The sequence below is a fragment of the Rutidosis leptorrhynchoides genome, chromosome 8, assembly GCF_046630445.1.
Source record: "Rutidosis leptorrhynchoides isolate AG116_Rl617_1_P2 chromosome 8, CSIRO_AGI_Rlap_v1, whole genome shotgun sequence".
Classification (NCBI taxonomy): Eukaryota; Viridiplantae; Streptophyta; class Magnoliopsida; order Asterales; family Asteraceae; genus Rutidosis; species Rutidosis leptorrhynchoides.
In genome coordinates, this window is record NC_092340.1 from 207,334,111 (window position 1) to 207,347,663 (window position 13,553).

At 31.8% G+C, this 13,553-nt stretch overlaps 2 protein-coding genes across 2 annotated transcripts; one reads left to right on the forward strand and one right to left on the reverse strand.

The window, feature by feature from the left end:
* The first annotated feature begins 29 nt into the window (after window positions 1–29).
* LOC139864909 (choline-phosphate cytidylyltransferase 2-like) lies at window positions 30–1,221 on the forward strand. The gene is made up of 3 exons (XM_071853475.1): window positions 30–132; window positions 301–411; window positions 812–1,221. The coding sequence occupies exons 1-3, from the start codon at window positions 73–75 to the stop codon at window positions 995–997; spliced, it is 357 nt and encodes a 118-aa protein (XP_071709576.1). The 5' UTR covers window positions 30–72; the 3' UTR covers window positions 998–1,221.
* Window positions 1,222–2,690: 1,469 nt separating this feature from the next.
* On the reverse strand, window positions 2,691–4,972 carry LOC139864838 (organelle RRM domain-containing protein 6, chloroplastic). Its single transcript, XM_071853405.1, has 4 exons — window positions 4,806–4,972; window positions 3,338–3,406; window positions 3,122–3,228; window positions 2,691–3,026 (listed from the first exon to the last, which is right to left on the reverse strand). Exons 1-4 carry the CDS (start codon window positions 4,939–4,941, stop codon window positions 2,898–2,900), a joined length of 441 nt encoding a protein of 146 aa, XP_071709506.1. The 5' UTR covers window positions 4,942–4,972; the 3' UTR covers window positions 2,691–2,897.
* Between the last annotated feature and the right edge of the window lie 8,581 nt (window positions 4,973–13,553).

A 13,553-nucleotide genomic window follows, 5' to 3' on the forward strand; every position in this document is an offset into this window, starting at 1 on the left:
TTATCATTCGACACGTGTCCCCAAACAAATCTGGTATGATTGATATACCAGGAAAAGAGGTTGAGAGTGAACATGAGTTTGAAGAAGCTACATGAAAAGGTGAAGAAACAGCAAGAGAAGGTTGAAGAGAAGGTACGTCTTCTTTATTTTGTTGCTTGCACGTATATGACATCAACTAAGATGTATGCTAATTAATTACAATATGGATGTATGTAATCACAAATATGGCATAGAATTGCTCACTATTACAGTTGTCGATTATTTTTTATTAATTTTTTTTATCTGATGTTGGTACTGTAGATCCATATAGTTGCAAAAACTGCTGGTATGAATCATAACCTGTGGGTTGAAAATGCTGATCGATTGGTTGCTGGTTTTCTTGAGATGTTCGAAGAAGGCTGCCATAAAATGGTGAGATCTTCTTCATAAATATACATAGATACTGAATGTGCCTACAAGTGAGGTGGTTCACGCGTTGGGTAGCACTTCAAAATGCATTTTTATTGGAAATTGGGTTTGATGACCCAAAACCAGTTTTTCATCCGATTTATAGACTTCTTTTGAATGTGATTAACACGTTAGGTATTACACAAAAACTATATCTTCATTACAGTTCCTTTTTTGTTTATTGAAGGAACTGTTAGGTGATTGCTTGCATTTACTTACAAACCAATCGACCCATTTGACAATTGTATAAAAAAGATTATGTGTGCCGTGTGTTATATATATCATATCCAATAACCCATTTATAAGCAAATTGGTTGAATTTGCCACCTCTACGAATAAGGTATCTACTACTACGTTCTCACAGGGAACTGCAATAAGGGATAGGATTCAAGAACAACTGAAAGGAAATGCGGGGGAACTCACATTTGAAAAGGATGATGAGGATGAGGATGACGAGAATGAGTATTATTATGACTATAGTACCGAGGAAGAACAAGTGTACTCTGATGGAGGAGAAACTGAAACTGAACCAGTATCACTATCACAATGAAGTTTGTTGTTTCGTTTTTGACTGTAGCAATGATTACAATATATATATGTAGAGGTCAGTCTCAGTAGGTAATGACTTGGTATATAGACTATGTAGATTTTCATACATGTTTGAAATCTGTTTATGTTATAATTTTGTTTCTGCATTGTGCAGTTTTTGCATGTATCAAATGTTCAGGCCATAAACTTTTGGCTTGTTAATTAATATATTGTATTTTGTATTCAGTCTTAATATGACAAAAAGGTATATATGCAGACTGGTTGCCTTCAATAGATTTAAAATGCATGGGTGCTTCTACTCTCAAGCAAGAATGCAAGATACGTTTGTCCGTTGTGGTCTAAAATTGATTTTTGCGTTGATACCAAACGAGATATCATAGCATCTGATTTTTTTTTTTTTTTTTTTTTTTTTTTGACGAAAATAACTAAAACTCAAATAGAACCGAGGTCGTTTTGAAAAAGAAAACGCCCTCAACGGGAATTACAAAGAAACGAGAAAGCTCGCACCTAGAAAGTAACTATCTAAACGAAAACTATTTCTAAACGAGCCTCCCTAAATACCCGAAAAAACCTTAAAAACAAATTAAGCATACAAAACCGAATACACGCGAAAATAAAGGATCGAAACAAAACGAATAAACACAAGATGAAGGGCACCAATCAAACTCTAGAACCCGCCCTTTTCAACTTGCCATTAACCGTCTCTTTCAAGATATTCTTCCCGGATCGATTCTATATCTTCTAACTTAACACACTGGTGGATCCATCACCCGGCACGCTCTCATCGGCCAAACGTGTCATCAAAACATTGAAAGCCGCGAAAGTCTCCACCGACATATTACCTCTCCCGCTTGCCGATGAACCGCCATCTCTTCCAACTTGAGGGCCCATAAATAAGTTTTGAATTGCGTCCCCGTAATCTAAGTCGTCCATGTTATACAACAACAACAACAACAAAACCCAATACCACATGAGTGGTGTATGGGGGAGGTGAGATGTAGACAATCCTTCCCCTATCCGAGAATAAAGACAAGTCATTTCTCTACCCAGAGTGAAACACTCTCAAAAGTAGAGAAAGTCATCCCTCTCTCTATTCGACGGATAAAGAGATTGCTTCCGAGAGGACCTTCGGCCTTTAAGTAGAAAAAAGTTTTTAAAAAAAATAAAAAATAATAAAATAAAAATAAGTAGACTCCATGAAAATGGTAGAATCAAATTTCCATGGGTTTTAAATCCTGCCTGGAATTTAATTTAGGCTCTAAGAGTCAGTCAAGTCGCCAATAAGTCGTCTATGTTATCTTTAAGTTTATAAGAACCCGGAGTAGACGCCTCAGTCGCCCTCTTTCTTGACCTCAGCTTATTATTTTCCAACATTTCTTCCTTCTTTTTCTTTTTCTCCTTCTTCAATCGATCCAATCTTGCAAATGTAATGTTATCATCATTCTACGAAGCACCACTACAAACATCATTAGGCACACCCTAACTAGTATATGGTGCTCTAAGTGGTTGGGTTGACCCAGAACACTTATAGTCCAATTTTAAAGTACTTTATTATTATCATAATCTTCTCAATCAAAACTAAAATACTTTAGGATGTTTTATGCATTAAACATTCATTTTGGGTTAGTTAGAGGTAAGTACACATAACCTGAATAATTATTCAACTCATAAATAAATGAATCAAAATTACCTTACTAATCATCTGCAGTGTCATGGACTTGGGTTTTGAGCCATCAAAACATCATAGTAAAATGCAAGAAATTTGGAATATAATCACTTTTATTGACTACACTATAACAACTGAACCACTTTAGTATTCCAATAAATACAAATCCTAATGATTCCATCTCACTTTAGAACACTAATGGTATCTACTATCAGACTAAATCAAGAACTTACACTTAATCTTCCAGCTCCTTTCGAACCGATATGGTTGATTCATGGGGTGGTCCAGATGTTTTTGGGTACGCACTTTTTTTATCCTTCACAGGTTTTGCAAGCTCCACGAATATAACTCTCCCATCAAGATACTGCAAGAGCACTAATATGAGTTTCTAAATAGATAGATGTATAATCATTAATTATTAATTTAATTATTGGAATTGAACAAAAGGCAAAGAAAAACTTTTTCATCCATGCTCTCGAGCGCGCTCATGGCATCATCTTGATTTGTATATTGGATGAATGCATATCCTTTTGATTTCTTTGAGGTCTGATCCTTAACAACCTTAACTACACACAACTCAACAACATATAACATAGTTAAGGTAACAAGAAGATAAGTGTACGTTGTAAATTCTCATTATAATAAATATTCTTGAAAAACCTTGTCAAAGCATACCTTCAGCTATCTGGCCAAAATTTGAAAATTCTTCCTTTAAACAACTTTCGCTTGTAGAGTATGATAAATCTACAGTTCATAATCACCAGGTCTATTAGATCGTGGGGGCCCTAAATATTATTCTCAAAAAATGATAGGTAATTAAAGAAGTTGATGCTAAAAAATAAAGTGATTCAAAACAGCTTAAACATGGTAAAAATAATTCAACAATGTCTATTTTGCAGCTTAAAAAAACTATTTTGACACAAAGGACAGTAAGCAGCGTAATATGTCTAGATAGCTTACAACAGCTACATTAAATAGCCAACTATCAACAAAAAAGTGTCAAACTTAAAACATCAAATATCAAATATAAACATTGTAATACAGAAAATTTCGCAAAAATATAAGAAATTTCAAATCCAAAATTACAATGAAATATCTCTATGAATAAAAATTCATGGTGACAAACCAGCACATTACACACTTAAATCATAAAACAGTTAGGAGAAAAATGGAGGATAAGTCTTGTAATTTGGCCATAGTGAAAAACTAAAATGCACCAATTAAGTTCTTCAAACATTAATCAACTAAACGTATACAAGCTTACAACTAAACCTATTGAAGTACAAATATAAATTAGCATTGTTTTTGTTTGAGCATAACTATTGGAGGATCCTAAAAATATATTAAGGATAAGAAGTTATATTAAAAAGTTTGTTTAACTTGATATAACTGATCATAACTGAAAAAAGAAAGAAGAAAAATACAATGAAAGATATTTTTTATTCTTGTGTACTTCAAGAGAGTTTTGGATCTCAGGTTCCCCCTATCGCTGGGGTGTTAAAATTCTCAGCCTATTTGGAAATAAGTTTAAACTTCTTGTCAATTTAAGCTTAATACTAATTACTAACTATAACAATACTCCATAGTTTTACATCGAACAACTGCTTATGTACATCCAGGGGCGGATCTTAAGGTATTTGTAAGGGAGGTATCCGTAAGGGTGGTATCCGCCCAACCAGTGGCGGATCCAGGAAAATTTTTCACCGGGGGCGAATTTTTTTTTAAAACGTAAGGATTTTTTTTTTTTTTGACAAAATATAAAGGTTGTGGGGCAAAATATATAGTTTTTTGAGCAAAATTTAGAGGTTTTTGAGCAAAATACGAAGGTTTTTGGGCAAAATACGAAGGATTTGGAGAAAAAAATATGAAGGGTTTGGGGAAAAAAAATTCCACCTAGGGCAAAATCGAAAAATCGAAAAAATGTGCACTAAAATTTCGAAATCCACCGGTGGCGGGCGCCCCTCCCCTCTAACACACTGAATCCGCCTCTGCGCCCAACTGGATTTGGAAGAAAAAAAAAAATTTACATTAAATTTTCTTGAGGGAGTCAATTTAATGTTTTAATAACAATCAAAATTTCCTAACTTTAATCAATTTCTGAAAAGATGCAACTCTAAATATATTGAAAACAGGAGGAACTTACTTCTGACCATAATTTTGGTAGCTAATGGGTATTGGATGAAACAAGCACGCAGATGCTTTAAAGGTTTTGAATTGAGCGAACGAATTGGTAAAGATGAAGCTCCGGTTGTTGGTTTCAACCATACAGTTGTTGACATTGCTGATTGCTCCACCGCCACAGCATACAACACAAATTGAAACGGCAAGCTTTATCAATGACAAAATTACTTAAATAGTCCCTGTGTGTGGTGTTTTTATTCATTTTATCCCTTTCAATTAATAACTTCACAAACAACCATTAATAACGGATAACGGGTTACACGAAATCTCGATCCAATTAATCACGGGTTACACGAAATCTCGATTGAGATAATACAAGGAATGGTTTATCTTCTTGGCTAAAAGATAATAAACCCAGGCTATTGTAGATTGTATAATCTAGATATTGAGAGTAAAAAATGTGTGTAAATATTCAAAGTGTCTAACCTAATTCCACAAAATGAATTTTCTATTTATAATGGGCGAAAAAGTGCAACCGAAAAGTTACGGTCTTTGGAAATGGTCATGTTGCAATGACACACCACTTGAGAATCAACACCCTTGGAAATGGTGTTAAAATCAAGGTTGCAAAAGACGTGAGACGAGGTCGAGACGGTCGGGTCCTAAAAAGGTAGAGACGTTCGAGACGGGGTCGAGACGGGGGTCGAGACGGACGTTGACCAAAGTTGACTTTTAAATATATATATAAGTATATAAATGTATATATGTGTATATATTGTAAAGCCAAAAACTTTAATTGACTAATTTGTACTCATAATTGCTATCACCGTTAATATAATACAGAAAATTCAAACTAAAATACGACAAATTTGTCTGATTTTACCGACTTTCTGGCTTTTTTGAATTTTGAGAGACTTTGACCTAATTTTTTTCAACTTGACCCGAATTTTGATCGTTGACTGTCATATTAGACGGTTTTCTTCAAGACGGGACGGATTAGTCACCAAACCGTCGCAACGGGCGTCGAGACGGCTCGAGACGGGGTGTTTTGCAACAGTGGTTAAAATAGACTAGAAAACATGTTTAAACCGTGCTCAAACTTCCAGGATTAACTGTATAACCTTTGGTGAACCGATGCAACTTTTGGGTCAAAATTCGCACCTATTGCTGCAGACAGGAAATGGCGCGGCGCCCCAATGTTCTGTGCGGCACGCAAATACATTCATTGCCCACTGTCACATGCACATGCTTTATGGTGTGGCGCGCATATGTACTTCCAGTCCTTGTAGCACTTTTAAACACTATACAGCCTATTCCAAATTAACCAAGTTCATTTCCGACTTCCACAATCCATCTAAATCTTTACGAATGGTACTCCACACATCACCAAATTAGTTTCAGAGCATCAATGGATTGTTAACACTTTCTACCTAGTAAATCAATTTCACTAAAATATTTGTTGGATCACACTAAAATAACCAAAAAAATCCCCCTATTTTAATGTAATCCTTGATTTACTTAAATTTCAATAAACAGTCAAACCAATGCATAGATGGAAATATTTCAGAAATTAAATTTCCATCGTAGTATATTACACATTTCAATAATTCGAAAATCAGGGTGCTCTAACGTTTGAACCCTTCAATCCATATGAATACGAGAAGATAATATACACATCAGTTTCAGGCAATCTACAATATAAAGTTGACACTTTACAAGACATATGTCCCAATCCATTCATGAACATATTGAAAACTAAGTCCCAAGCTTTTTTAATTTAGAAAAACTTCATGTCTATATAGGTAGTTTTCTTCAATATTGCTCTGGCAATGCAATTTGTCAGGAAAACTATCAAGACGTTATAATTCAACCTAACTTTATCTTGCAGGTCCGAACACATACCTTAGGATCATATAATACATGTGTTCCAATCTTCAAATAGGCTTTCCACATTGAATTTTAGCTCCTAACATTGTACTAGAAGGGAATTGGGTATCCCACTTTGAAAGATCTAAATGGACTTCAATCCCACACCAATAACCAACTTGTGCACTAAGTCCCTGGCTAATGCTTTGGTTATGTGATCGGAGAAATTGTGTTGTGACCTCACAAAGTCAACAGATATCACTCCATTGGCGATCAATTCACAAATCATACTATGTCTAACACCCAAGTGTCTAGACTTTTCGTTATACTCGTAAATCAACTCAGTTTCCCCACAACATAAGCAATACCCGGTTTAGTGCTAGCCATAGCATACATTAAACATTATATTGCTTGAGAGTATTCGAGTTGTGACATAGCTTTACCAGTATTAGGCATAAGCTTCACATTTAGATCAATGAGAGTATTTACCAGGGAGCAATTCTCATGTTTGAATTTCTTCAAGATTTTCTCAATATAGTGAGAATGTGTGATCGTGATACCTTTGTCATCAAAGTTTAATCCTTATGCTAAGGATTACATCAGCCACCTTCATGTCCTTCATTGAAAATTAATTCGGATAAAAGTAATTCCACAGCTTCTTAAATTCAGTTACAATGCAATGGTTATGTTTTAGGACTACTTAGGTTCTATATATAGCCCTTGTCTATAGAACCTTCTAATAAGCACATTTCACATTAACACTATCTAACTTTGGGGTCCTAACAATCTTCCTTGTAGTGTTAAATGTGAATTTTACAATGTAATCCTATTTTGTAATCTTCAGAGGTCCAAATGTGGCTTTCCATCTTGTACCAGCTGGATTAGAGAATTGAACTTGATTATCTGAAATCTTCTTTGATGGTTTCCAGGTACCCCACACTTTCCTTGGATCTCCTTCATAGATTGGATTTCGTTCATTTCCTTGAAAAATATTCTTTTCCACTGACCGAGAAGAATCTCAAATTGTGTTGTATGAATCGGAAGCTTTAGACGATCTTTGATGCGTTTGATAAATTCTCCAAGACTCATTTTCATGTCAATGTCATCAAACTTGCTTTGAAGAAACTTGAGATGTTTCAGCGCATCTTTGAGTGTTCCATCGGAATATTTGTTGAGCTCGCTTGTTCTGATGAACACCTTTTCCTTCTGGGAATTAACAAATACAAACCCTCCGGGCTCGAATAGTGTTTGAAACAATGTCATGTCCTTCAGTCCTTCTAAAGATTGATCCGGATAAGTTACTCGAATCTTTTTCCTTTTCGCTTTAAGACCTATTTGAAAGTCCTCCCATCTCATCAGTTCTATAGTATCCATCATGTATCTCTTCACCGCTTCCAATGCTTGATACTTTGCAAAAGGTGGTTTGGTGAGAATACTGAGGTAGTTGTAGATGTGAATGATGTCGATCATGTTGAGATTTGGAAAATTTGCTTCGATGAACTTGTACTCATTCTCATCTTCTCGTATCATGTGGAACTGACTCAAGACATCCTTCTTATCACCGATGTTTTCCCCCAATCATTTAATGTCCAACAATTCTGTCAGTTGATGTTTGTGTTGAAGCCATAGATTATCGCCATTCTTATTAACATTTTCCTCCACATTTAACGATACCATGTTCTTTCATTAGCAGGAAGCAATTTAGTGCCAATGTAAGTAAATATTTCACTCCTTGTGTAACAACCCGTCTTTTTCCGTTTACTTTTTGTTTAGTTAATTTAAAGTCCGTTATTAAATTATAACATCACCCGTTAATTTGCGTTTTTAAAATATTTCGTTTAGATGATTCACGCAATCGCTTTTAAACTCGAGGGACTGAGGTTGCCAAGTGGGCAAAATAGTTGACTAGGTCAACTAGTCAACCCACCACCACCACCACCACCACCACCACCACTCATTCATTCATCACCTCCTCATCTCTTAATACTTCCACTTTATGCTCTCAAACTCCCAGTTCATTCAATCATCATCTAAATCCGATCTAGGAATCGTTCTTCAAAACAAATTACATATTTGGAATCCTTGCAACTTCCTCTTCGATTCCATACCAACTTCATCTCTTTTGGGTAACTTTCTAAAAACTCTAGATTTCATGTTCTTAGTGTTTTTAACTTAAAAGTGTGTTAATTAGTGTCTATGGCTCAAGTCTAATATGATTATGTGATTTATTTGCTTATTCTTGCTACTTTGGTGTAACTAGCTTAAACTTGAAAAGTGACTAGTTTGATCTTGAGGTTTGGGTGTTTAAATGTTGTTAGATGTTAAAGTGCATGTATTAAATGTGTTACTAGCATCACTAGCTTCAATTTGGTATGTAAGCTGACTTGGAAAAGCCTCATTAACATGATTAAGGATTTTATGATTTTTGGTTAGGGTTTGGTAACCTTAAATGTGAAATTTGATGCATTAAATGCTTTGCAATGTTGTTTGTAAGTGTTTAGTAGTATTGTATGCATAATTACCTACGAAACGGCGTATTATTTGTGCGTATTAAGTTCCCGAATCATCACTTGCATTTATGAGCTTGAAACATTAAATGAGGTGCATTAAATGATCATTCAACGGGAATTCGGTTATCATAAATGATGTTTTTGTTTGATGAAATGTGTTTAGTTGTGTTACCCGTTAAATTACTTTTCCAACGATATAAGATACTTGTTTTGAATGTTTACGGTTCATGATTTATGGTTGTTTGAAGTTTGGTTCGTGCACTAAATAAAATTCACCAAAAGCTCCTGGAATCCCAACCTTCGCGATCGCGGAGCCCTCCCCACACATAGCTTCGCGATAGCGGATGTAGTGACCCGAACTTTTCCATTTTTATATATATATTAAATGAAATTGTTATTTACATGATTATGTGTTTCCAACATGTTAAGCAATCAAACTTGTTAAGACTTGATTAATTGAAATAGGTTTCATATAAACAATTGACCACCCAAGTTGACCGGCAATTCACGAACGCTAAAACTTGTAAAAACTATATGATGACATATATATGGATATATATATAGTTAACATGATATTATGATAAGTAAACATATCATTAAGTATATTAGCAATGAACTACATATGTAAAAACAAGACTACTAACTTAATGATTTTGAAACGAGACATATATGTAACGATTATCGCTGTAACGACATTTAATGTATATATATATATCATATTAAGATATATTAATACATCATGATATCATGATAATCTAATAATTTAACATCTCATTATTAAGATAATCTAATAATTTAACATCTCTATATGATACATTTTACAAACATTGCATTCGTTTTTAAAAGACAAAATTTCTTTACATCGAAAATTGACAGGCATGCATACCATTTCATAATAACCACTATCCAACTATAAATTGATTTAATAATAATCTTTGATGAACTCAATGACTCGAATGCAACGTTCTTCAAAATATGCTATGAAAGACTCCAAGTAATATCTTTAAAATGAGCAAATGCACAGCGGAAGATTTCTTTAACACCTGAGAATAAACATGCTTTAAAGTGTCAACCAAAAGGTTGGTGAGTTCATTAGTTTATCATAATCATTTATTTCCATCATTTTAATAGACCACAAGAATTTCATTTCCAGTTCTCATAAATATACGTCTCATGCATAGAGACAAAAATAATCATTCATATGGTGAACACCTGGTAACCGACATTAACTAGATACATATAAGAATATCCCCTATCATTCCGGGATCCTCCTTCGGACATGATATAAATTTCGAAGTACTAAAGCATCCGGTACTTTGGATGGGGTTTGTTAGGCCCAATAGATCTATCTTTAGGATTCGCGTCAATTAGGGTGTCTGTTCTCTAATTCTTAGATTACCAGACTAAAAAGGGGCATATCCGGTTTAATAATTCACCCATAGAATGTAGTTTCGATTACTTGTGTCTATTTCGTAAAACAATTATAAAAGCAGCGCATGTATTCTCAGTCCCAAAAATATATATTGCAAAAGCATTTAAAAAGGGGATAATGAAACTCACCATACTGTATTTCGTAGTAAAAATACATATAACGTCATTGAACAAGTGCAAGGTTGGCCTCGGATTCACGAACCTAAATTAATTATATATAATTATGTGTTGGTCAATATTTGTCTAACAAATTAGGCCAAGTCATAGTGTACCACAATCCTAATGCTCGAGACTAATATGCAAAAGTCAACAAAAGTAAATTTGACTCAAAATAATTTCCAAAAATCTATACATGATTAATATATAGTTTAAATATCGTCGTTTTATATTTTTAAATATTTTTAAAAGATTTATTAGAGTAAATAATATAATTTATTTATTAATAAATAAAATTTTATATTAAATTTATATAATATAATATACTTTTATATATATTAAGTAATAAAATTTATAGGGTTCATTTAATATCATAAAGATAATATGATAGGTATTATTAAAGTAAGTTATTACACGTAGTAAAATATGTTTGTATCACATATTTATTTGATAAAATAATATCTATAATGATAGTAAGTAAAAGTTGTATTATTTTGTAATAATAATAATTATTATAAAAATATCAATATTTATAATTACTAAGATGACATTATGATAAAACGATAATTCTAATTATGATAACTTTAATATTTACGATAATTTTTAATATTATCTTTAAAATAATAATTCTATTTAAAATAATAATAATAATGATATTTTATAGTAACAATGACATTTCTATTAAAATGATATTTTTTTGTTAAAATGATAGTTTTAATACTAACGATATTTTTAATAATAATAGTAATGATAAAAATAATAAGAATGATAATTTTATCTAAATTAATATCTTATAATATTTTAATTTCATCATGATACTCTGACTCATTATTTCCTAATCGTTTCGTTTAATAGCTTTTAATCGTCTTTTATATCGTGTTCATAATAATGATAATAATAGTAATCAAAATAATTAGGTGTTACAAATATTTGTTTTAATTACACTAATATTAATAATGATAGTTACTATAACATTTTTAACGATAATACTAATAATTATCTTAATGATAATATAGTAATAATAATAATAACAATGAAAATATCCATTTTTAAATAATGATATATATATATTAATAATGATAATAATAATAATAATACTAATAATAATAATAATAATAATAATTGGATAATAATAATAATAATACTAATTATAACTTTAACAATAATAACGATAGTAATAATAAAAAAAAATAACAATTTTTAATGATAAATCCATTTTATTGATAAAGATAATAATAATGATAATAATAAGATAAAACTAGAACGACGATAAAAACGACGATAATAATCATTTTTAATAAAAATATAGAAAATTCAATTGATTATAACTTCTAATCCGTTCATCGAAACCATTCGATATCTAAAGGAAAAGTCCTTAATTTTTCGCTAGCTTGCCAAGGACATGCATATCTTATACCTTATCTCAACCGCAAGTGTAACTAATTCAATATTCAACCTAACCTGTCTAAGGGCAATATCAAAAGTACAAGCATGCATAATCCTAAATACTCGAGCACTAGTCAGGGATACACTATTAGTATGTAAAAGTTAAATTATGAGTACTCACGTATCAATATTGAGATTCAATATTGCAGGAAAGGTACGTAGATGCAACGGAAATGATAAACACTATATTGACCTCACGAGCATACCCATGAACCATACTCAATCACCTCCATAGCTATAACCCATAATTTCCTTAATCCTATCCTACTCGAAAAACAATTTCGAAATCACTCGGACAGCACTCCGTCGTAATATTTTATGTATACTAATAATATCTTGAAATAATACGGAGTAAATATATATATATGTAAATCGATTGAGAGAGTTTAGAGAAAAATATTTTCAAGTTTCTATAAAATAATGAAACCTATTGAATTCTATTTATAATAGATTTTTGAATTATTAAAGTGAATTATTAAAGTATGAATTATTAAAGTGAATTATTAAAGTATGAATTATTAAAGTATGAATTATTAAAGTGAATTATTAAAGTATGAATTATTAAAGTGAATTATTAAAGTTAAAGTAAAGTAAAAATAAAGTAAAGGTAAAGTTTAAGTATAGTAAAAGTATAAAACTATGTACGTATAATACGCATATAAATATATATAATATTAATTTAAATCGTTATATATATTTAATAAAATAAAATATAAATATCGTTATCTTTATCATACTAGTTAAGTAATGAGTTGTCAAAAGTGGTTCTAGATATTTATAAAAGTTATATACGTTTTAATAATAAAGTTCTTTTTAAACTGAAAACGTTTTTGTACGTTTGAAACTAAATAGATCAATCGAGTCTTTATGAGATTCAATCTTCCACTATCCTTTGTCTAGTTCTCAATGATTGATAATTTATTCTTATTTATAAATCACTTTACCATTTTCCGAATATTGTTAAAACGGAAAGATTTCTCAAATCAACGTGGGCCTTTCAACAGAGACTTGTAATCATAATTCAATATATCTGATAATTCAATCATTTGATCTTATCTTCTAATTCCATTGATAAATATTTTGAAACAGATACAATCATATAAAGTATTTAATCTAATATTTTGTTTACGTTTTAAGTTATAATATATATACACATATACATATATAATCATATTCGTTTAATGGTTCGTGAATCGTTGGAACATGGTCGAGGTTGAATGAATGTATGAACGTAGTTTAAAATTCTTGCAATTTAACTTAACACATATTGCTTATCGTGTCGGAAACATATAAAGATTAAAGTTTAAATTTAGTTGGAAATTTCCGGGTTGTCACAGTACCTACCCGTTAAAGAAATTTCG